The following is a 22,257-nucleotide window of genomic DNA, read 5'->3' on the forward strand; positions in this document are numbered from 1 at the left end:
TCACTCGTCAGTGGTTGTGCCACGTACCTTTCCAGTTCCTTCAAATTATTTAAGTATTTTAACCAGAGCTGTCGTCGTCGAAGGCATACTTTATGCCCAGTGATACCAAAACACCGTTATTTTGTTATTAAGGACTAGAATATGAGTGGAAATTCAGTGTTTTGGGGTCTGATAGGAATACTTCTTGTCATAACCTGTTGTTATGCTCCCCCGGTCAATAAGAAAAAGCCATCTCCAGAGAAAGAGGAGGAAGACCTTCCCGAATATGCACGATACCTAAAACAAGTCGTACAGATATTAGAACAAGATGAAGACTACGTTCAAAAGCTAATGAATGCCTCGGATGCGGACTTGAGATCGGGCAAAGTAGCGGACGATCTCGATCTTGTAAAATACGATGTAAGGACTAAATTGGACGAGCTAAAACGTCAGGAAATTGAAAGACAACGAATGATTCGAAGGCAAATGAACGATCACAATAGTGGGCTTAAAGAAAGAGAGCATTGGAACCCGGTGTTTGATGACGATAATCCTGATTTCTTTGGTCCAGAAGATTTCAAGAAGTTATTGTCCAAGGTAATATCATATAGCGTTCTAATATTTCATAATTACTTAAGCATGGTTGAGTGTGTGTGTATTTATTTGGGGAAATTCCGGAGCTTGGTTCTACTTTTACCAAGGATATAACAATGACTTGTTTAAGTTGAAGAAAACTTGAGATTCGTGCTCAATGGGAGGTACATGTATATCAAAGAATTAAAGTTCAACTGGACAATAATACAATATCAAACATGTCTTTAAAGTTATAAAAAGCGTACTTAAGTTATGCATAATAAAAGCTTACTGCTGAGAGCTATTCAGAGCTCCCAATTCAACAGTTACACGTACTCACTACTCCTTTTAACCATATTTCCATTTTTTAAAAGCTACGTAGGAATAACAAGCCCTAATTTAACTCTTATCAGCAAGTAATATCATGAATTAGTTAATTAATAAAATCAAGATATTGTTATTATTTTGATACTAGCTTAGCTTTTACATTTGATACTTACTTGGGTTATATCTAAACCAATTGGCAGTAGACTTTTAGTGGCAAAACGTTTAATTGATTTTTTATACTTCCTGCGGTTTCCAATATTCTGTGATTTCAGACATTTCAACGGCTTGTTGTGAAATTTAGGTATTTCACTGCTGCCAGTCGAGAATGTGAAGGGTACCGACTGATTATTCTTGATTGGTGGCAGGGGAAAACCATTTCAGTGCAGCTCACAGCTTACAAGTTCGCAGAATATCAAAAACTGCAGTTATATGAGCTTTTATTAGGATATCGAGTTTTTCTTGGCCATCACAAAAATTTTCAAACCTGGGTCACATTGGTGAGGTGAGCGCTTTAACTGTTACACCACCTGCACCAGTACTTGGTAAAGCATTAATTATATGCTATATGCTTGTATCACTCACTCATGTGCTTCCCCCCTCTCTCTGTCTGTTGCATTCAAAAAATAAATAAAATAGAGAATTAACCGAGAGAGAATAAATGGGAACCAATAAGCTATACAGCTCATATTATTCATGTTTTAAGAAAGTTCAACATTTTCTCGCCAAGAATTCAAAATGTGCTACCAAATTTAGGGTAATATGCCCTTTCTACCTTTTTTGCCATGGAGATTTTCCTCTAACTTCTCTGGACCGTTTTCCTCCTCTAAACTACAACATTTCTAAGTTATATGGATACAGAACCATACTCTAAAAATGCCACTTTTAATTGTCGTGCATATTATTTATTTGTAAAACAAACAGAACAAAAAAGAAGCTACCAGACTTTAAATTGTCAACGAAGGATTGCTTTGTTTTCAAAGCTCTCCAGGGCTCAATCAACAGTTCTTTAGATTAAATTCATTTAACTTTGTTTCAAAATATCTTTCTTCTACCACTATTTTCAGTGATATTAACTATCACATCATATATATGCATAATCATTTAATCTTCCTTAAGTAGGACAGTGTGGGATTTATATTAGTTTATAAGCTTTTATAATTTTTGTTTATCTACGTACTGTTCACACAGGTGTCCTGTAGTTTTCTCAAACTCTTTTCAACTTTAAACTTGTGTGTGCATTCTACATCATCTTGTGCCTCACCTAGACAAATAAAGTGGCCGTAATCCATTTTGAATTGATGCCCACCAATTTGAACAGGCACCATTATTTACTTATCTTTACAAATATAACAATATTCAGTGGTTCTGGAATTAATTCAAATCTGGAATAAAAAGATATACCACTGATGCAGGACTCAAAATATAGCAGAAAATCAAATATACATGTAGTATAGAAAATGAAATGGCAGTTGTTGCTCATACTGATTTTCTCTTAAGGCTCTGTTACATGTTGAAAATTTTAGCTGAAACTTGTAAGCTTGCAACTCGTGCAATTGAAACTTGTACCGAGAACAAGTTTCAGAACGAAATTGCGCTGTGTAACACCCCCATTAAACTTGTCTCGCCACGTTGTTGCAAGCAAGTTTCATCTAAAATTTTCAAGGTGTAACAGGGCCTTTAGTTTCTTAACTCCTCATAGCAAGAGTATAGGTATATGTACATGTATGTGGCTATAACATACCATAAAAGTTCCTTGATTGGCGTCCACTAAAACCTAGCCGTATTTCATCATGAAAACGATTCCTCGCATGTTATTATTGTTGAGAGAAACACTGTGATACTATCCGTTAGCAAGTTTTTGATTTACAGTTAGATTAATCAACATCTCACAAATAGTTATAATAATAATAACCTTTGATTGCTTTTGAAATTCATTTAGCATCATGATGAAATGGATAAGCGAGATGCAGATAGAAGAGAGGAGTACAAAAAACATGAACTACAGAAAGAACATGAAAGGAGAGCAGAACTGAAGAAAATGGATGAGGAACATCGCAAAGAAGCTGAGAAGAAGCATGAAGAACTGATGAAAAAGCATGCGGAAGAAGCTAAAAATCTCCATCATCCTGTAAGTCCTAGTCTTTGATGTAAAATACCAAGTTAAAAAATTACAAAACCCATTGAACAATTTAATTGTTAATAATATTCATATCCCACCATCATGGAGATCGGAAATTCCCAGGGAATGGGGGGTCAAAGGAAAAACGAAATTACAAGGTTTGCATGGAAGAAAATTGGAAATTCCAGAGGGTTTGGGATTTTTTTTTTCAAATTTCCTCCGTGGTCAGGTATAGAAATTTTCTCAAAACCACTTTGCTTCATGTGCATTGAAAGGCAAGCAGTGTTTGGCAATATAGGATGAAGGGAATTAGAAACACAATACTGTAAAATGCTACTGTATTGTAGACAAATATCAAAAATGTTTTGAGTGTTATACCAATTCTTTCTGTATATATCATGGCAAAAGTAAGAACCAGAAGCCTGTCAATGCCAAAATAAGAAAGTGCATGCTTGTGTGCTGTATACTTCATAAAGCAAAAATCAGAAAGTGAAAGTGATAATATATTTTTATTATGATTCAGGGAAGCAAAGCTCAGCTTGAGCAAGTCTGGGAAGAGAGTGATGGTCTGGACAAGAAGGACTTTGACCCTAGAACATTCTTCCAGCTTCATGGTAAGTTTGTCTGATTTGGGGTAAGGACTAGATTGAATTTATCCTCCTTTTACCACAAAAACCCTTTTAGGAATACCGGTTGGTGCATACACTTATTTCAATAAAGTTAGTCACCTTAAAAGCTACAAAGCTGAGACCAACAAGGATTATGGGTAGATACATTTATACATTTATAAGTCTCAACCGCTTGATAACTGTTGATGGACTTGAGATCTTCTACCAGTTACAAGTTCACCTCCTCTGAGCATCCTCAACTGCTGCAGTTTGTGTCAAAAGCTTTACTTGTTGGATATAAAACATTTCCCCATGATTCTCAGCTATCACAGCTTTCTAGGTTTTTGGTGACTAACTTTATTGAAATAAGTATATTAGCATATGATTTTGATAGTGTCTTTTCCTATCAGATGTGAACGGTGATGGTTATCTTGACACTGGTGAATTGGAAGCTTTGTTTGTCAAAGAGGTAAAGATATTTGACTGCCATCATGATGATAGCATCATTCTCTGGTTCGATTGTTAAACAATGTGGAATGCTTGTGATTAAAGATGGCCGCCCCATCGTCGAAGTAGTCAGTTAAGTGTATATACCAAATATTTTATTGAAAAGTCTTTAAACTATGAATTGTATTTTTAAAAGGTGGCAAGGCTGTATAACCCTAAAGATGAAGGCTATGATCCTGTTGAGAGGGATGAAGAAATTGCAAGGATGCGGGAACACGTCATGAATGAGGTAAATTAAGATTTTGATTGACAGCCGTCATTATATTTTGGGGAGTCAAGGGTGGGATGTAGCGTTAGTGCTCTTGTCTTTCAATTCTAGGGTCTCGACTCTAGACTCTGCATCACATGTAAGAAAAGTTTGTTAGGAATCTCCCTTGATTCAAGCCTTTATTCGGGGTTCTCTGTTTTTTTACCTCTGGAAAACCTGACAGAGGTTGTTTCAGGGTTCGATCTGTGAGTTAGCCATGCCTTAGATCAGCCTAGAGGTTGTTTTAGGGTTCAATCTGTGAGTTAGGCGTGCCCTGACTTAGATCAGCCCAGAGGTTGTTTCAGGGTTTGATCTGTGAGTTAGCTGTCCCATGACTTAGATCAGCCCAGAGGTTGTTTCAGGGTTTGATCTGTGAGTTAGCTGTCCCATGACTTAGATCAGCCCAGATGTTGTCACAGGATTCAATAAGATTGGAAGGTTTTGTTATTGAAGGCTATTGATATGTTGTTGCCATTGTTGTCGTCGTTCTTAGTCTGTTGCTCTATCTAAACTGAGCATGCTGTGTTTTCCTACTTGAACAGATTGACAAAGACAAGGATGGATTCGTCTCCAAAGATGAGTTCCTGTCAGCAAGCAAATCAGACGAATTTGAAAAAGATGAGGGATGGAAAGGAATTGATGAAGAGCGCCCTTACACAGATGATGAGCTTGCTGAATTTGAAAAGAGCTTAGATCAAGCAGAAAAGCATAGGGATGCTCAAAAAGAAGGAACGACAGTGAGTAGTTGAAGTTTATTTTTTACTTTCCTTAAATCTTGCAACCTGGATTTTCCTTTATGCAAACTTGCGTGAAGGATGTTGTGTGTGTGAGCACATGCAGAAAATACAAGTGCCTCATAGGAAATTCCAGGGGATACTAAAATAATCCAGTAGAAAGGTGTAAACAAATGATATCCCAAACTCGGCTTAAGGATTGTGTGTGAGCACATGCAGAAAATACAAGTGCCTCATGGGATATTCCAGGGTCTGCTAATTAGAATAAACCAGTGAAAAGAAGGTGTAAAGGAAGAGTACCCGACACTTGGCTGAAGGATAGTGTGCCAACATAGTAAGGTCATTTACAGTACCTTGCAGGATATTCCATGTATGGCACCCCAACAGTATATAGTAACGTTACGTTGACCCATATTTCTTTTCCGCTTCTATTTTTCTGTAAATATGAATTCACCTGAAAGATTTTGTGTACAGATATAGAAAATACAAGTTTCTTGTGTTACATATATGTGTGTCACTCCAAACCATAGTATAAATAGGCGATCATCATAAATTTTGAGATGACGAGGGGGCAAACACGCAGAAAATTAATAAAGCATAGAGTGGCGGGGTTACGTTTTCAAATAATTTGATGTCTTGGCGTTTCGTATATTATTCGAACTACCAGCAAATTCAATAGAGGTTTGAGAGGCAATAGAATAGCAATAGAGGCACCATCGCGTGCCGGCGCCCAAAATCTAGCTTGGACTGCCTGTGGTTAGATGGCAGAACAATAAAATCCCTTTGTGCTTGGGAATTGAATTCTTTCTTATGTAAAACGATTGTATTGTTCCTGCCATCTGACATGGCTGCCGTCACGTGATGATGCAAAACCTCTATGACATGTGCTTCTCATTGAGAAGCGTAAAGTTATATAATAAGAAACCCTGACAGCTGTACAGTCTATAAATTTCCCAATAGTTGCCACCTCAGCATCTCATAACGTCTTCATTAAGACAAAAAATTCAAGATGGCCGCTTTATCGTTAAAAATGTTTATTCAAACTCATTATTTGTTTTGATTTTCAGGAACAACATGACCAACAGCAGCAACAACATGACGAACAACAAAAGCAAGAACATCACTAATCCGGATGACCACGAAAGATTTCCTCCTCAAACCCATCGGCCCTCTGGTATCATATGCGTGGTAAACCTATTTTTGCCAATAGACCATGAACTTCATCAATTGCATGATTTCTTCCCAATGAGACAACTATAATATATCATGAAAATAGACCCACAAAATACATGCTCTATTTACACTTCTTTACCTTGGGCGTAATGTTTTCTCATTTCAAACCACGTGTCATTTCCTAGAGTATCATTTCTTTGTTTAATGGTTGCTCACGAGAAGACACATGAATATGGATACAACTCATACCAAGAATATCACAGTCAAGAGAATGACATGTGGTCTGAAGTAAACAGGAAAACATAACGGCCAAGCTACATGGAGGTGTATTCACAATCCCTATGATGCTAAATTCGAACTACATAGGCTTTTAGTTGAATGACATACATTGCTATGAGAGGTTTTGTGAAACCCATTTTTCACTTGCGAAAATTCTCAATTTGAAGTCAACATAGAAGTTCTACATATCAAGAACCTATTGTTTTTCGCAAACAAACAAAGCATAGTAGTTAAGTAAGTTAATTAAGAAAAACTAGAAGATTTTGAAAGTTTTGACTAAAAAAAGATCGAACAATTTTCAACGTTGACTGCCAACTTTTCATAAAACCTTAAAACCTGTCATAGCATCTACTGTTGTTCTCACTAAGTCTGTTCATAAAAATATATATCAACCTCTTGCATTAAATCCTTACCTGGGATGAAAATAAACATTACAAAAGATTTCAATCTTGAAGAGAAGTGCAATCTTTTGTTTTGTTGCCCAGATTGGGAATAGAGCCTTTGCCAAAATGGCCGCCGAAAATTGAAATGAGTTAAATTTGAAAAAACAATACCAGTATTAGAAAGAGCACCTTTACTTTGGTAACCCTACTAAGATTCATTATGTAAACTGTTACAGCGGCCGAGAAAACTTAAGTTGAAAATTGACAAATTTACAGACGTTTGTATTTCTGGGGGTATATACTCTACAGCTTTTCAGTTCTTTCACTCAGTTTATCTTTAACTCATTCGAATCTGTGGTCGCCATTTTGGTAAAGGGTTTATTAGTGTAAGAAGTTTATTGATCTAAATTAAGGTTGAGGAAAAAACTGTGTCGAGTTGGCATTACAGTGCATTGTGGACTGTATATTATGTCCCTTAGGCCCTGGCTAAACGAGGAAACATGTTTTCTTAAATGTTTTCAAAGGTGGCAAAACCGTCAAAACATGTTTACTCAATATCGGTTAGCGCATGCGCACTTTCAAGATAGAGCTAGCGTTGCTAAGTAACGAACTTTTAGAATGTTGACTTTCGTGGCTAAACGAGGAAACATTGGGGAACATTGTTTCCATGCGTCTTGGAATCATGAAATGTTTCTGCCGCACAGCAGAAACATTTTTGCGTCTTGGAAGGAAAATTTGTTGCAAGTAGCAATGTTTCGCATGTGGCTAAACTTGGAATCATCGGGGAACATGCGCGCGGGAAACATGTTTCTGGAAACTTGCTTGCTCGTTTAGCCAGGGCCTTACACACCCACAAGGCACTGCAAAAGCAACTCGGCCCAGTTTTGTTTACTCAACTTCGGATTGGCTAATAGCATGTAATATATCGTTGTCAGAACGTCTCCTTTTGGCAAAATTAAACCCAACAGATCAACTTAACAATTAATATTTGACATGACATAAATCATTATTTCTAGTTTATCTAATACTAATATTACATGAATTTTCTCACATGATTTTATTGCTTCAACACTCGAGTTTTGCTCAGGGTTAGCCTCGATCTGTGTAGAATTTCGTGGAATTTCAGTGAAGGTCTGTGGAATTACAAAGCGTTTGTATTGCTCGAGTTGTGCATTCTATACTTTACCCGTTGGTATTTGTGATTGTTTTGACGCTGATATAAGGCTAAGCCTGAGTAAATGAGTCCGTAATCAAAGACAAAGCGGTATCTTACGAATTCGAAAACGGTCTATTACTTTTTCCGAAGCTTTATATTTTGTGTAATTCATTGATTCATGAAAAATCAACTTTCAACGACATTCATTTAGTTATTTTTTCCATTCTAGGTTAACATAAATAAATTTACCATTAGGCGGCCATAATTGTATCTCTTAAAGAGGTGTGTGAAAGGTAGTGATGTACGTAAAAACGAGTGTAGTTCTCATTCATGCAATTCCTTTAATCTCCTGAAGACCAAACTTCGCGCTGTGCTTTTCTTTCTTTTTCTAGCCAAATAAAAACATTAAAAATATCGTTTTGATATCTAGGAGATGGCTCTTTTTTTCTTTTGATGTTCTTTTTTGTTTTGTTTCGTGTTCATTTCAACAAAAATAGTTTCTTTGTTTTCGTTTTGTTTTTGTTTTGTCACGACTAACAGGCCTCGTTTACATGTACATCAATACCGTTCTCTGCGCTTCTCGTACAGATACAAATAAGGTAACTTGTACAATAAACAACTGTTTTTATTTTGAGATACAAACGTGTGCTAATTATTATGACAATAATTGAATGAGCCTGGATAAGTTTGCAGAATTCCTTTTTGATCTGCAGTCTACAACCTTGTGTGCGAATTATTATGTCAAATGACTGAACGAAGCTAGAGGATTTCCAGAGTCTTAAAATTCAGGAATTCTTAAAATATAATGGTTTCTAGAAATGCTATTTCCTGCAACAAAGGGTTAAAAAATATCAATAACGAGACACGCAGGCCCCATTAGCAGCCCCCTACCCCTCCCACCCTTCCCTAAATCCGCTTATGGTTCTGAACTCAAGTTATCACAGACAATATAAGAGGAGAGGTTTTACTCAAACCCTGACCAATAAATTCATCAAAACAATAGGCTATAGTCCATGCTTTTTTGCCAAAAACACCCATTTTTCAAGTGTCATAAATAATTCATATTTTTCGAAAAGGTGTGAAAAACACCCAAAATCGATCAAAACCATGGGCTATAGTCCATGCTTTTTGTCGAAAAACACCCATTTTTCAAGTTTCATAAATAATTCATATTTTTCGAAAAGGTGTGAAAAACACCTAAAATCGATCAAAACCATGTGATATAGTCCATGCTTTTTGTCCAAAAACCCCTATTTTTCAAGTTTCGTAAATAAATCATAATTACTGAAAACAAAAGGTGTGAAAAACACCCAAAATCGATCAAAACCATGGGCTATAGTCCATGCTTTTTTGCAAAAAACACCCATTTTTCAAGTTTCATAAATAATTCATATTTTTCGAAACACCCATATGTTTTGAAAAGGTGTGAAAAAACCCAAAATAGATCAAAACCATGGGGTATAGTCCATGCTTTTTATCCAAGAATACCCATTTTTCAAGTTTCATAAATAATTCATATCCTTTGAAAAGGAGTGAAAAACACCCAAAATCGATAAAAAACCATGGGCTATAGTCCATGCTTTTTTGCCAAAAAACCCCCATTTTTAGAATTTCATAAATAATTCATATGTTTTGAAAAGGTGTGAAAAAACCCAAAATAGATCAAAACCATGGGGTATAGTCCATGCTTTTTGTCCAAGAACACCCATTTTTCAAGTGTCATAAATAATTCATATCCTTTGAAAAGGATTGAAAAACACCCAAAATCGATCAAAACCATGGGCTATAGTCCATGCTTTTTTGCTAAAAAACCCCCATTTTTACAATTTCATAAATAATTCATATTTTTCGAAAAGGTGTGAAAAACACCCAAAATCGATCAAAACCATGGGCCATAGTCCATGCTTTTTGTCCAAAAACACCCATTTTTAAAGTTTCATAAGTAATTCATATGTTTTGAAAAGGTGTGAAAACACCCAAAATCGATCAAAAGCATGGGCTATAGTCCATGCTTTTTGTCCAAAAACACCCATTTTTCAAGTTTCATAAATAATTCATATCCTTTGAAAAGGAGTGAAAAACACCCAAAATCGATCAAAAGCATGGGCTATAGTCCATGCTTTTTTGCCAAAAAACCCCCATTTTTAGAATTTCATAAATAATTCATATTTTTCGAAAAGGTGTGAAAAAAAACCAGAATCGGTCAAAACCATGGGCTATAGTCCATGCTTTTTGTCCAAAAACACCCATTTTTCAAGTTTCATAAATAATTCATATCCTTTGAAAAGGAGTGAAAAACACCCAAAATCGATCAAAAGCATGGGCTATAGTCCATGCTTTTTGTCCAAAAACACCCATTTTTAGAATTTCATAAATAATTCATATCCTTTGAAAAGGAGTGAAAAACACCCAAAACCGATCAAAACCATGGGCTATAGTCCATGCGTTTTGTCCAAAAACACCCATTTTTCAAGTTTCATAAATAATTCATATGTTTTGAAAAGGTGTGAAAACACCCAAAATCGATCAAAACCATGGGCTATAGTCCATGCTTTTTGTCCAAAAACACCCATTTTTCAAGTTTCATAAATAATTCATATCCTTTGAAAAGGAGTGAAAAACACCCAAAATCGATCAAAAACCATGGGCTATAGTCCATGCTTTTTTGCCAAAAAACCCCCATTTTTAGAATTTCATAAATAATTCATACTTTTGAAAAAAGGTGTGAAAAACACCCAAAATCGATCAAAACCATGGGCTATAGTCCATGCTTTTTGTCCAAGAACACCCATTTTTCAAGTGTCATAAATAATTCATATCCTTTGAAAAGGAGTGAAAAACCCCCAAAATCGATCAAAACCATGGGCTATAGTCCATGCTTTTTTGCTAATAACACCCATTTTTAGAATTTCATAAGTAATTCATATTTTTTGAAAAGGTGTGAAAAACACCCAAAATAGATCAAAACCATGGGCTATAGTCCATGCTTTTTTGCCAAAAAACCCCCATTTTTAGAATTTCATAAATAATTTATATTTTTCGAAAAGGTGTGAAAAAAACCCAAAATCGATCAAAACCATGGACTATAGTCCATGCTTTTTGTCCAAAAACACCCATTTTTCAAGTTTCATAAATAATTCATATGTTTTGAAAAGGTGTGAAAACACCCAAAATAGATCAAAAGCATGGGTATAGTCCATGCTTTTTGTCCAAAAACACCCATTTTTCAAGTTTCATAAATAATTAATAATTATTGAACTTGTGTGAAGAACACCCAAAATCGATCAAAACCATGGGCCATAGTCAATGCCTTTTGTCCAAAAACACCCATTTTTCAAGTTTCATAAGTAATTCATATGTTTTGAAAAGGTGTGAAAACACCCAAAATAGATCAAAACCATGGGGTATAGTCCATGCTTTTTGTCCAAGAACACCCATTTTTCAAGTGTCATAAATAAATCATATCCTTCGAAAAGGAGTGAAAAACACCCAAAATCGATCAAAACCATGGGCTATAGTCCATGCTTTTTTGCCAATAAACCCCCATTTTTAGAATTTCATAAATAATTCATATGTTTTGAAAAGGTCTGAAAAAAACCCAAAATCGATCAAAAACATGGGCTATAGTCCATGCTTTTTGTCCAATAACACCCATTTTTAGAATTTCATAAATAATTCATATTTTTCGAAAAGGTGTGAAAAACACCCAAAATCGATCAAAACCATGGGCTATAGTCCATGCTTTTTTGCCAAAAAACCCCCATTTTTAGAATTTCATAAATAATTCATATTTTTCGAAAAGGTGTGAAAAACACCCAAAATCGATCAAAAGCATGGACTATAGTCAATGCTTTTTTGCCAAAAAACCCCCATTTTTAGAATTTCATAAATAATTCATATGTTTTGAAAAGGTGTGAAAAAACCCAAAATAGATCAAAACCATGGGGTATAGTCCATGCTTTTTGTCCAAGAACACCCACTTTTCAAGTTTCATAAATAATTCATATCCTTTGAAAAGGAGTGAAAAACACCCAAAATCGATCAAAACCATGGGCTATAGTCTATGCTTTTTTGCCAAAAAACCCCCATTTTAAGAATTTCATAAATAATTCATATTTTTCGAAAAGGTGTGAAAAAAAACCAAAATCGATCAAAAGCATGAGCTATAGTCCATGCTTTTTGCCCAAAAACACCCATTTTAAGTTTCATAAATAATTCATATGTTTTGAAAAGGTGTGAAAAACACCTAAAATGGATAAAAACCATGGTCTATAGTCAATGCTTTTTGTCCAAAAACACCCATTTTTTAAGTTTCATAAATAATTCATAATTATTGAAAAGGTGTGAAAAACACCCCAAATCGATCAAAAGCATGGGCTATAGTCCATGCTTTTTGTCCAAAAACACCCATTTTTCAAGTTTCATAAATAATTCATAAATATTGAAATTGTGTGAAAAACACCCAAAATCGATCAAAACCATGGGCCATAGTCCATGCTTTTTGTCCAAAAACACCCATTTTTCAAGTTTCATAACTAATTCATATGTTTTGAAAAGGCGTGAAAAAAACCAAAATATATCAAAACCATGGGGTATAGTCCATGCTTTTTGTCCAGGAACACCCATTTTTCAAGTTTCATAAATAATTCATATGTTTTGAAAAGGAGTGAAAAACACTCAAAATCGATCAAAAGCATGGGCTATAGTCCATGCTTTTTTGCCAAAAAACCCCCATTTTTAGAATTTCATAAATAATTCATATGTTTTGAAAAGGTGTGAAAACACCCAAAATAGATTAAAACCATGGGGTATAGTCTATGCTTTTTGTCCAAGAACACCCATTTTTCAAGTGTCATCAATAATTCATATGTTTAGAAAAGGAGTGAAAAACACCCAAAATCGATCAAAACCATGGGCTATAGTCCATGCTTTTTTGCCAAAAAACCCCCATTTTAAGAATTTCGTAAATAATTTATATTTTTCGAAAAGGTGTGAAAAAACCCAAAATTGATCAAAACCATGGGGTATAGTAAATGCTTTTTGTCCAAAAACACCCATTTTTCAAGTTTCATAAATAATTCATATGCTTTGAAAAGGAGTGAAAAACACCCAAAATCGATCAAAAACCATGGGCTATAGTCCATGCTTTTTTGCCAAAAAAACCCCATTTTTACAATTTCATAAATAATTCATATTTTTCGAAAATGTGTGAAAAACACCCAAAATAGATCAAAACCATGGGGTATAGTCCATGTTTTTTGCCAAAAAACCCCCATTTTTAGAATTTCATAAATAATTTATATTTTTCGAAAAGGTGTGAAAAAAACCCAAAATCGATCAATAACATGGACTATAGTCCATGCTTTTTGTCCAAAAACACCCACTTTTCAAGTATCATAAATAATTCATAATTATTGAAAAGGTGTGAAAAACACCCAAAATCGATCAAAACCATGGGCCATAGTCCATGCTTTTTTCCCCAAAAACACCCATTTTTACAATTTCATAAATAATTCATATTTTTCGAAAAGGTGCCAAAAACACCTTAAATTGGTCAAAACCACGGGCTATAGTCCAAGCTTTTTGTCCAAAAACCCCTATTTTTCAAGTTTCGTGAATAAATCATAATTATTGAAAAGGTGTGAAAAACACCCAAAATCGATCAAAACCATGGGCTATAGTCCATGCTTTTTTGCCAAAAAACCCCCATTTTTAGAATTTCATAAATAATTCATATTTTTCGAAAAGGTGTGAAAAACACCAAAAATCGATCAAAACCATGTGCTATAGTCCATGCCTTTTGTCCAAGAACACCCATTTTTAGAATTTCATAAATAATTCATATTTTTCGAAAAGGTGTGAAAAACACCCAAAATAGATCAAAACCATGGGCTATAGTCCACGCTTTTTGTCCAAAAACACCCATTTTTCAAGTTTCATAAATAATTCATATGTTTTGAAAAGGTTTGAAAACACCCAAAATCGATCAAAACCATGGGCTATAGTCCATGCTTTTTATCCAAAAACACCCATTTTTCAAGTTTCATAAATAATTCATAATTATTGAAAAGGTGTGAAAAACACCCAAAATCGATCAAAAGCATGGGCTATAGTCCATGCTTTTTGTCCAAAAACACCCATTTTTCAAGTTTCATAAGTAATTCATATGTTTTGAAAAGGTGTGAAAAACCCAAAATAGATCAGAACCATGGGGTATAGTCCATGCTTTTTATCCAAGAACACCCATTTTTCAAGTGTCATAAATAATTCATATCCTTTGAAAAGGAGTGAAAAACACCCAAAATCGATCAAAAACCATGGGCTATAGTCCATGCTTTTTTGCCAAAAAACCCCCATTTTTACAATTTCATAAATAATTCATATTTTTCGAAAATGTGTGAAAAACACCCAAAATAGATCAAAACCATGGGGTATAGTCCATGCTTTTTTGCCAAAAAACCCCCATTTTTAGAATTTCATAAATAATTTATATTTTTCGAAAAGGTGTGAAAAAAACCCAAAATCGATCAATAACATGGACTATAGTCCATGCTTTTTGTCCAAAAACACCCACTTTTCAAGTATCATAAATAATTCATAATTATTGAAAAGGTGTGAAAAACACCCAAAATCGATCAAAACCATGGGCCATAGTCCATGCTTTTCCCCCGAAAAACACCCATTTTTACAATTTCATAAATAATTCATATTTTTCGAAAAGGTGCCAAAAACACCTTAAATTGGTCAAAACCACGGGCTATAGTCCAAGCTTTTTGTCCAAAAACCCCTATTTTTCAAGTTTCGTGAATAAATCATAATTATTGAAAAGGTGTGAAAAACACCCAAAATCGATCAAAACCATGGGCTATAGTCCATGCTTTTTTGCCAAAAAACCCCCATTTTTAGAATTTCATAAATAATTCATATTTTTCGAAAAGGTGTGAAAAACACCAAAAATCGATCAAAACCATGTGCTATAGTCCATGCCTTTTGTCCAAGAACACCAATTTTTAGAATTTCATAAATAATTCATATTTTTCGAAAAGGTGTGAAAAACACCCAAAATAGATCAAAACCATGGGCTATAGTCCACGCTTTTTGTCCAAAAACACCCATTTTTCAAGTTTCATAAATAATTCATATGTTTTGAAAAGGTTTGAAAACACCCAAAATCGATCAAAACCATGGGCTATAGTCCATGCTTTTTATCCAAAAACACCCATTTTTCAAGTTTCATAAATAATTCATAATTATTGAAAAGGTGTGAAAAACACCCAAAATCGATCAAAAGCATGGGCTATAGTCCATGCTTTTTGTCCAAAAACACCCATTTTTCAAGTTTCATAAGTAATTCATATGTTTTGAAAAGATGTGAAAAAACCCAAAATAGATCAGAACCATGGGGTATAGTCCATGCTTTTTATCCAAGAACACCCATTTTTCTAGTTTCATAAATAATTCATAAGTTTTGAAAAGGAGTGAAAAACACCCAAAATCGATCAAAAGCATGGGCTATAGTCCATGCTTTTTTGCCAAAAAACCCCCATTTTTAGAATGTCATAAATAATTCATATCTTTTGAAAAGGTGTGAAAAAACCCAAAATAGATCACAACCATGGGGTATAGTCCATGCTTTTTGTCCAAGAACACCCATTTTTCAAGTGTCATAAATAATTCATATCCTTTAAAAAGGAGTGAAAAACACTCAAAATCGATCAAAAGCATGGGCTATAGTCCATGCTTTTTTGCCAAAAAACCCCCATTTTTAGAATTTCATAAATAATTCATATTTTTCGAAAAGGTGTGAAAAAAACCCAAAATCGATCAAAACCATGGGCTATAGTCCATGCTTTTTGTCCAATAACACCCATTTTTAGAATTTCATAAATAATTCATATTTTTCGAAAAGGTGTGAAAAACACCCAAAATCGATCAAAACCATGGGCTATAGTCCATGCTTTTTGTCCAAGAACACCCATTTTTAGAATTTCATAAAGAATTCATATTTTTCGAAAAGGTGTGAAAAAAACCCAAAATCGATCGAAACCATGGGCTATAGTCCATGCTTTTTGTCCAAAAACACCCATTTTTCAAGTTTCATAAATAATTCATATTTTTTGAAAAGGTGTGAAAAACACCCAAAATCGATCAAAAGCATGGGCTATAGTCCATGCTTTTTGTCCAAAAACACCTATTTTTCAAGTTTCATGAGTAATTCATATGTTTTGAAAAGGTGTGAAAACACCCAAAATAGATCAGAACCATGGGGTATAGTCCATGCTTTTTATCCAAGAACACCCATTTTTCAAGTTTCATAAATAATTCATATGTTTTGAAAAGGAGTGAAAAACACCCAAAATCGATTAAAACCATGGGCTATAGTCCATGCTTTTTTGCCAAAAAACCCCCATTTTTAGAATTTCATAAATAATTCATATGTTTTGAAAAGGTGTGAAAAACACCCAAAATAGATCAAAACCATGGGCTATAGTCCATGCGTTTTGTCCAAAAACACCCATTTTTTAAAATTTCATAAATAATTAATATGTTTTGAAAAGGTGTGAAAACACCCAAAATCGATCAAAACCATGGGCTATATTCCATGCTTTTTATCCAAAAACACCCATTTTTCAAGTTTCATAAATAATTCATATTCTTTGAAAAGGAGTGAAAAACACCCAAAATCGATCAAAAACCATGGGCTATAGTCCATGCTATTTTTCCAAAAAAACCCCATTTTTAGAATTTCATAAATAATTTGTACTTTTCGAAAAGGTGTGAAAAAAAACACAAAATCGATCAGAACCATGGGGTATAGTCCATGCTTTTTATCCAAGAACACGCATTTTTCAAGTTTCATAAATAATTCATATTTTTTGAAAAGGAGTGAAAAACACCCAAAATCGATCAAAAGCATGGGCTATAGTCCATGCTTTGTTGCCAAAAAACCCCCATTTTTAGAATTTCATAAATAATTCATATGTTTTGAAAAGGTGTGAAAACACCCAAAATAGATCAAAACCATGGGGTATAGTCCATGCTTTTTGTCCAAGAACACCCATTTTTCAAGTGTCATAAATAATTCATATGTTTTGAAAAGGAGTGAAAAACACCCAAAATCGATCAAAAACCATGGGCTATAGTCCATGCTTTTTTGCCAAAAAACCCCCATTTTTAGAATTTCATAAATAATTCATACTTTTCGAAAAGGTGTGAAAAAAACCCAAAATCGATCAAAACCATGGGCTATAGTCCATGCTTTTTGTCCAAAAACACCCATTTTTCAAGTTTCATAAATAATTCATATTTTACGAAAAGGTGTGAAAAACACCCAAAATCGATCAAAACCATGGGCTATAGTCCATGCTTTTTGTCCAAAAACACCCATTTATCAAGTTTCATAAGTAATTCATATGTTTTGAAAAGGAGTGAAAAACACCCAAAATCGATCAAAAGCATGGGCTATAGTCCATGCTTTTTTGCCAAAAAACCCCCATTTTTAGAATTTCATAACTAATTCATATGTTTTGAAAAGGTGTGAAAACACCCAAAATCGATCAAAACCATGGGGTATAGTCCATGCTTTTTGTCCTAGAACACCCATTTTTCAAGTGTCATAAATAATTCATATCCTTTGAAAAGGAGTGAAAAACACCCAAAATCGATAAAAAACCATGGGCTATAGTCCATGCTTTTTTGCCAAAAAACCCCCATTTTTAGAATTTCATAAATACTTCATACTTTTCGAAAAGGTGTGAAAAAACCCCAAAATCGATCAAAACCATGGGCTATAGTCCATGCTTTTTGTCCAAAAACACCCATTTTTCAAGTTTCATAAATAATTCATATTTTTTGAAAAGGTGTGAAAAACACCCAAAATCGATCAAAAGCATGGGCTATAGTCCATGCTTTTTGTCCAAAAAACACCCATTTTTCAAGTTTCATAAGTAATTCATTTGTTTTGAAAAGGAGTGAAAAAACCCAAAATAGATCAGAACCATGGGGTATAGTCCATGCTTTTTATCCAAGAACACCCATTTTTCAAGTTTTCATAAATAATTCATATGTTTTGAAAAGGAGTGAAAAACACCCAAAATCGATCAAAAGCATGGGCTATAGTCCATGCTTTTTGTCCAAAAACACCCATTTTTCAAGTTTCATAAGTAATTCATATGTTTTGAAAAGGTGTGAAAAAACCCAAAATAGATCAGAACCATGGGGTATAGTCCATGCTTTTTATCCAAGAACACCCATTTTTCAAGTTTCATAAATAATTCATATGTTTTGAAAAGGAGTGAAAAACACCCAAAATCGATTAAAACCATGGGCTATAGTCCATGCTTTTTTGCCAAAAAACCCCCATTTTTAGAATTTCATAAATAATTCATATGTTTTGAAAAGGAGTGAAAAACACCCAAAATAGATCAAAACCATGGGCTATAGTCCATGCGTTTTGTCCAAAAACACCCATTTTTCAAGTTTCATAAATAATTCATATGTTTTGAAAAGGTGTGAAAACACCCAAAATCGATCAAAACCATGGGCTATAGTCCATGCTTTTTGTCCAAAAACACCCATTTTTCAAGTTTCATAAATAATTCATATCCTTTGAAAAGGAGTGAAAAACACCCAAAATCGATCAAAAACCATGGGCTATAGTCCATGCTTTTTTTCCAAAAAACCCCCATTTTTAGAATTTCATAAATAATTCATACTTTTGAAAAAAAGTGAAAAACACCTTAAATCGATCAAAACCATGGGCTATAGTCCATGCTTTTTGTCCAAGAACACCCATTTTTCAAGTGTCATAAATAATTCATATCCTTGGAAAAGGAGTGAAAAACACCCAAAATCGATCAAAACCATGGGCTATAGTCCATGCTTTTTTGCAAAAAAACCCCCATTTTTAGAATTTCATAAATAATTCATATGTTTTGAAAAGGTGTGAAAACACCCAAAATAGATCAAAACCATGGGGTATAGTCCATGCTTTTTGTCCAAGAACACCCATTTTTCAAGTGTCATAAATAATTCATATCCTTTGAAAAGGAGTGAAAAACACCCAAAATCGATCAAAAACCATGGGCTATAGTCCATGCTTTTTTGCCAAAAAACCCCCATTTTAGAATTTCATAAAAAATTCATATTTTACGAAAAGGTGTGAAAAAAACCCAAAATCGATCAAAACCATGGGCTATAGTCCATGCTTTTTGCCTTAAAATGATCAAAAATGCCGTATCTTGTATCTTCGTCAAATAATATATATTTTTACAAAAGGTGTGAAAATGGTCCAAAATCGATCAAAACCATAGGCTATAGTCCATGCTTTTTGCCTGAAAATGGTCAAAAATGACCTATTTTGCATCTTCGTTAAATGATACATATTTTTACAAAATGTGTGAAAATGGTCCAAAATCGATCAAAACCATGGGCTATAGTCCATGCTTTTTGTCCAAGAACACCCATTTTTCAAGTGTCATAAATAATTCATATCCTTGGAAAAGGAGTGAAAAACACCCAAAATCGATCAAAAGCATGGGCTATAGTCCATGCTTTTTTGCAAAAAAACCCCCATTTTTAGAATTTCATAAATAATTCATATGTTTTGAAAAGGTGTGAAAACACCCAAAATAGATCAAAACCATGGGGTATAGTCCATGCTTTTTGTCCAAGAACACCCATTTTTCAAGTGTCATAAATAATTCATATCCTTTGAAAAGGAGTGAAAAACACCCAAAATCGATCAAAAACCATGGGCTATAGTCCATGCTTTTTTGCCAAAAAACCCCCATTTTTTGAATTTCATAAAAAATTCATATTTTACGAAAAGGTGTGAAAAAAACCCAAAATCGATCAAAACCATGGGCTATAGTCCATGCTTTTTGTCCAAAAACACCCATTTTTCAAGTTTCATAAATAATTCATATTTTTTGAAAAGGAGTGAAAAACACCCAAAATCGATCAAAAGCATGGGCTATAGTCCATGCTTTTTGTCCAAAAACACCCATTTTTCAAGTTTCATAAGTAATTCATATGTTTTGAAAAGGTGTGAAAAAACCCAAAATAGATCAGAACCATGGGGTATAGTCCATGCTTTTTATCCAAGAACACCCATTTTTCAAGTTTCATAAATAATTCATATGTTTTGAAAAGGTGTGAAAAACACCCAAAATCGATCAAAAGCATGGGTTATAGTCCATGCTTTTTTGCAAAAAAACCCCCATTTTTAGAATTTCATAAATAATTCATATGTTTTGAAAAGGTGTGAAAAAACCCAAAATAGATCAAAACCATGGGGTATAGTCCATGCTTTTTGTCCAAGAACACCCATTTTTCAAGTTTCATAAATAATTCATATCCTTTGAAAAGGAGTGAAAAACACCCAAAATGTATCAAAACCATGGGCTATAGTCCATGCGTTTTTGCCAAAAAACCCCCATTTTTAGAATTTCATAAATAATTCATATTTTACGAAAAGGTGTGAAAAAAACCCAAAATCAATCAAAACCATGGGCTATAGTCCATGCTTTTTGTCCAATAACACCCATTTTTAGAATTTCATAAGTAATTCATATTTTTCTAAAAAGGTGTGAAAAAAACCCAAAATCGATCAAAACCATGGGCTATAATACATGCTTTTTTGCCAAAAAACCCCCATTTTTAGAATTTCATAAATAATTTATATTTTTCGAAAAGGTGTGAAAAAAACCCAAAATCGATCAAAACCATGGACTATAGTCCATGCTTTTTGTCCAAAAACACCCATTTTTCAAGTTTCATAAATAATTCATAATTATTGAAAAGGTTTGAGAAACACCCAAAATCGATCAAAAGCATGGGCTATAGTCCATGCTTTTTGCCCAAAAAAACCCATTTTTACAATTTCATAAATAATTCATATGTTTTGAAAAGGTTTGAAAAACACCTAAAATGGATTAAAACCATGGGCTATAGTCAATGCTTTTTGTCCAAAAACACCCATTTTTCAAGTTTTTTAAATAATTCATATTTTTTGAAAAGGTGTGAAAAATACCCAAAATCGATCAAAAGCATGGGCTATAGTTCATGCTTTTTGTCCAAAAACACCCATTTTTCAAGTTTCATAAGTAATTCATATGTTTTGAAAAGATGTGAAAACACCCAAAATAGATCAGAACCATGGGGTATAGTCCATGCTTTTTATCCAAGAACACCCATTTTTCAAGTTTCATAAATAATTCATATGTTTTGAAAAGGAGTGAAAAACACCCAAAATCGATCAAAAGCATGGGCTATAGTCCATGCTTTTTTGCCAAAAAACCCCCATTTTTAGAATTTCATAAATAATTCATATGTTTGGAAAAGGTGTGAAAAAACCCAAAATAGATCAAAACCATGGGGTATAGTCCATGCTTTTTGTCCAAGAACACCCATTTTTCAAGTTTCATAAAAAATTCATATTTTTCGAAAAGGAGTGAAAAACACCCAAAATCGATCAAAACCATGGGCTATAGTCCATGCTTTTTTGCCAAAAAACCCCCATTTTTAGAATTTCATAAAAAATTCATATTTTTCGAAAAGGTGTGAAAAAAACCAAAAATCGATCAAAACCATGGGCTATAGTCCATGCTTTTTGTGCAATAACACCCATTTTTAGAATTTCATAAGTAATTCATATTTTTTGAAAAGGTGTGAAAAACACCCAAAATAGATCAAAACCATGGGCTATAGTCCATGCTGTTTTGCCAAAAAACCCCCATTTTTAGAATTTCATTAATAATTTATATTTTTCGAAAAGGTGTGAAAAAAACCCCAAATCGATCAAAACCATGGACTATAGTCCATGCTTTTTGTCCAAAAACACCCATTTTTCAAGTTTCATAAATAATTCATATGTTTTGAAAAGGTGTGAAAAGCACCCAAAATCGATCAAAAGCATGGGCTATAGTCCATGCTTTTTGTCCAAAAACACCCATTTTTCAAGTTTCATAAATAATTCATAATTTTTGAAAAGGTGTGAAAAACACCCAAAATCGATCAAAACCATGGGCTATAGTCAATGCTTTTTGTCCAAAAACACCCATTTTTCAAGTTTCATAAATAATTCAAAATTATTGAAAAGGTGTGAAAAACACCCAAAATCGATCAAAACCATGGGCCATAGTACATGCTTTTTGTCCAAAAACACCCATT

The 22,257-nt window shown here is 33.8% G+C and overlaps 1 protein-coding gene across 1 annotated transcript; it reads left to right on the forward strand.

The window, feature by feature from the left end:
• Positions 1-8,719, forward strand: LOC116300255 (nucleobindin-2). The gene is made up of 7 exons (XM_031709080.2): positions 1-576; positions 2,819-3,007; positions 3,522-3,612; positions 4,017-4,075; positions 4,250-4,342; positions 4,903-5,097; positions 6,162-8,719. Exons 1-7 carry the CDS (start codon positions 142-144, stop codon positions 6,219-6,221), a joined length of 1,122 nt encoding a protein of 373 aa, XP_031564940.1. The 5' UTR covers positions 1-141; the 3' UTR covers positions 6,222-8,719.
• The last annotated feature ends 13,538 nt before the right edge of the window (positions 8,720-22,257 follow it).

This window comes from Actinia tenebrosa, unplaced genomic scaffold, assembly GCF_029948245.1.
Source record: "Actinia tenebrosa isolate PJP-AT-01 unplaced genomic scaffold, QUT_ActTen_1.0 PGA_scaffold7__59_contigs__length_16204524, whole genome shotgun sequence".
In the NCBI taxonomy this organism is placed as follows: Eukaryota; Metazoa; Cnidaria; class Anthozoa; order Actiniaria; family Actiniidae; genus Actinia; species Actinia tenebrosa.

Bases quoted from the DNA above. Each gene is read 5' to 3' on its own strand.
- LOC116300255 (XM_031709080.2), top strand. From the start codon at position 142: ATGAGTGGAAATTCAGTGTTTTGGGGTCTGATAGGAATACTTCTTGTC. The intron at 3,008-3,521 runs GTAAGTCCTAGT...ATTATGATTCAG, and splicing joins CTAAAAATCTCCATCATCCT to GGAAGCAAAGCTCAGCTTGA. The intron at 4,343-4,902 runs GTAAATTAAGAT...CTACTTGAACAG, and splicing joins GGGAACACGTCATGAATGAG to ATTGACAAAGACAAGGATGG.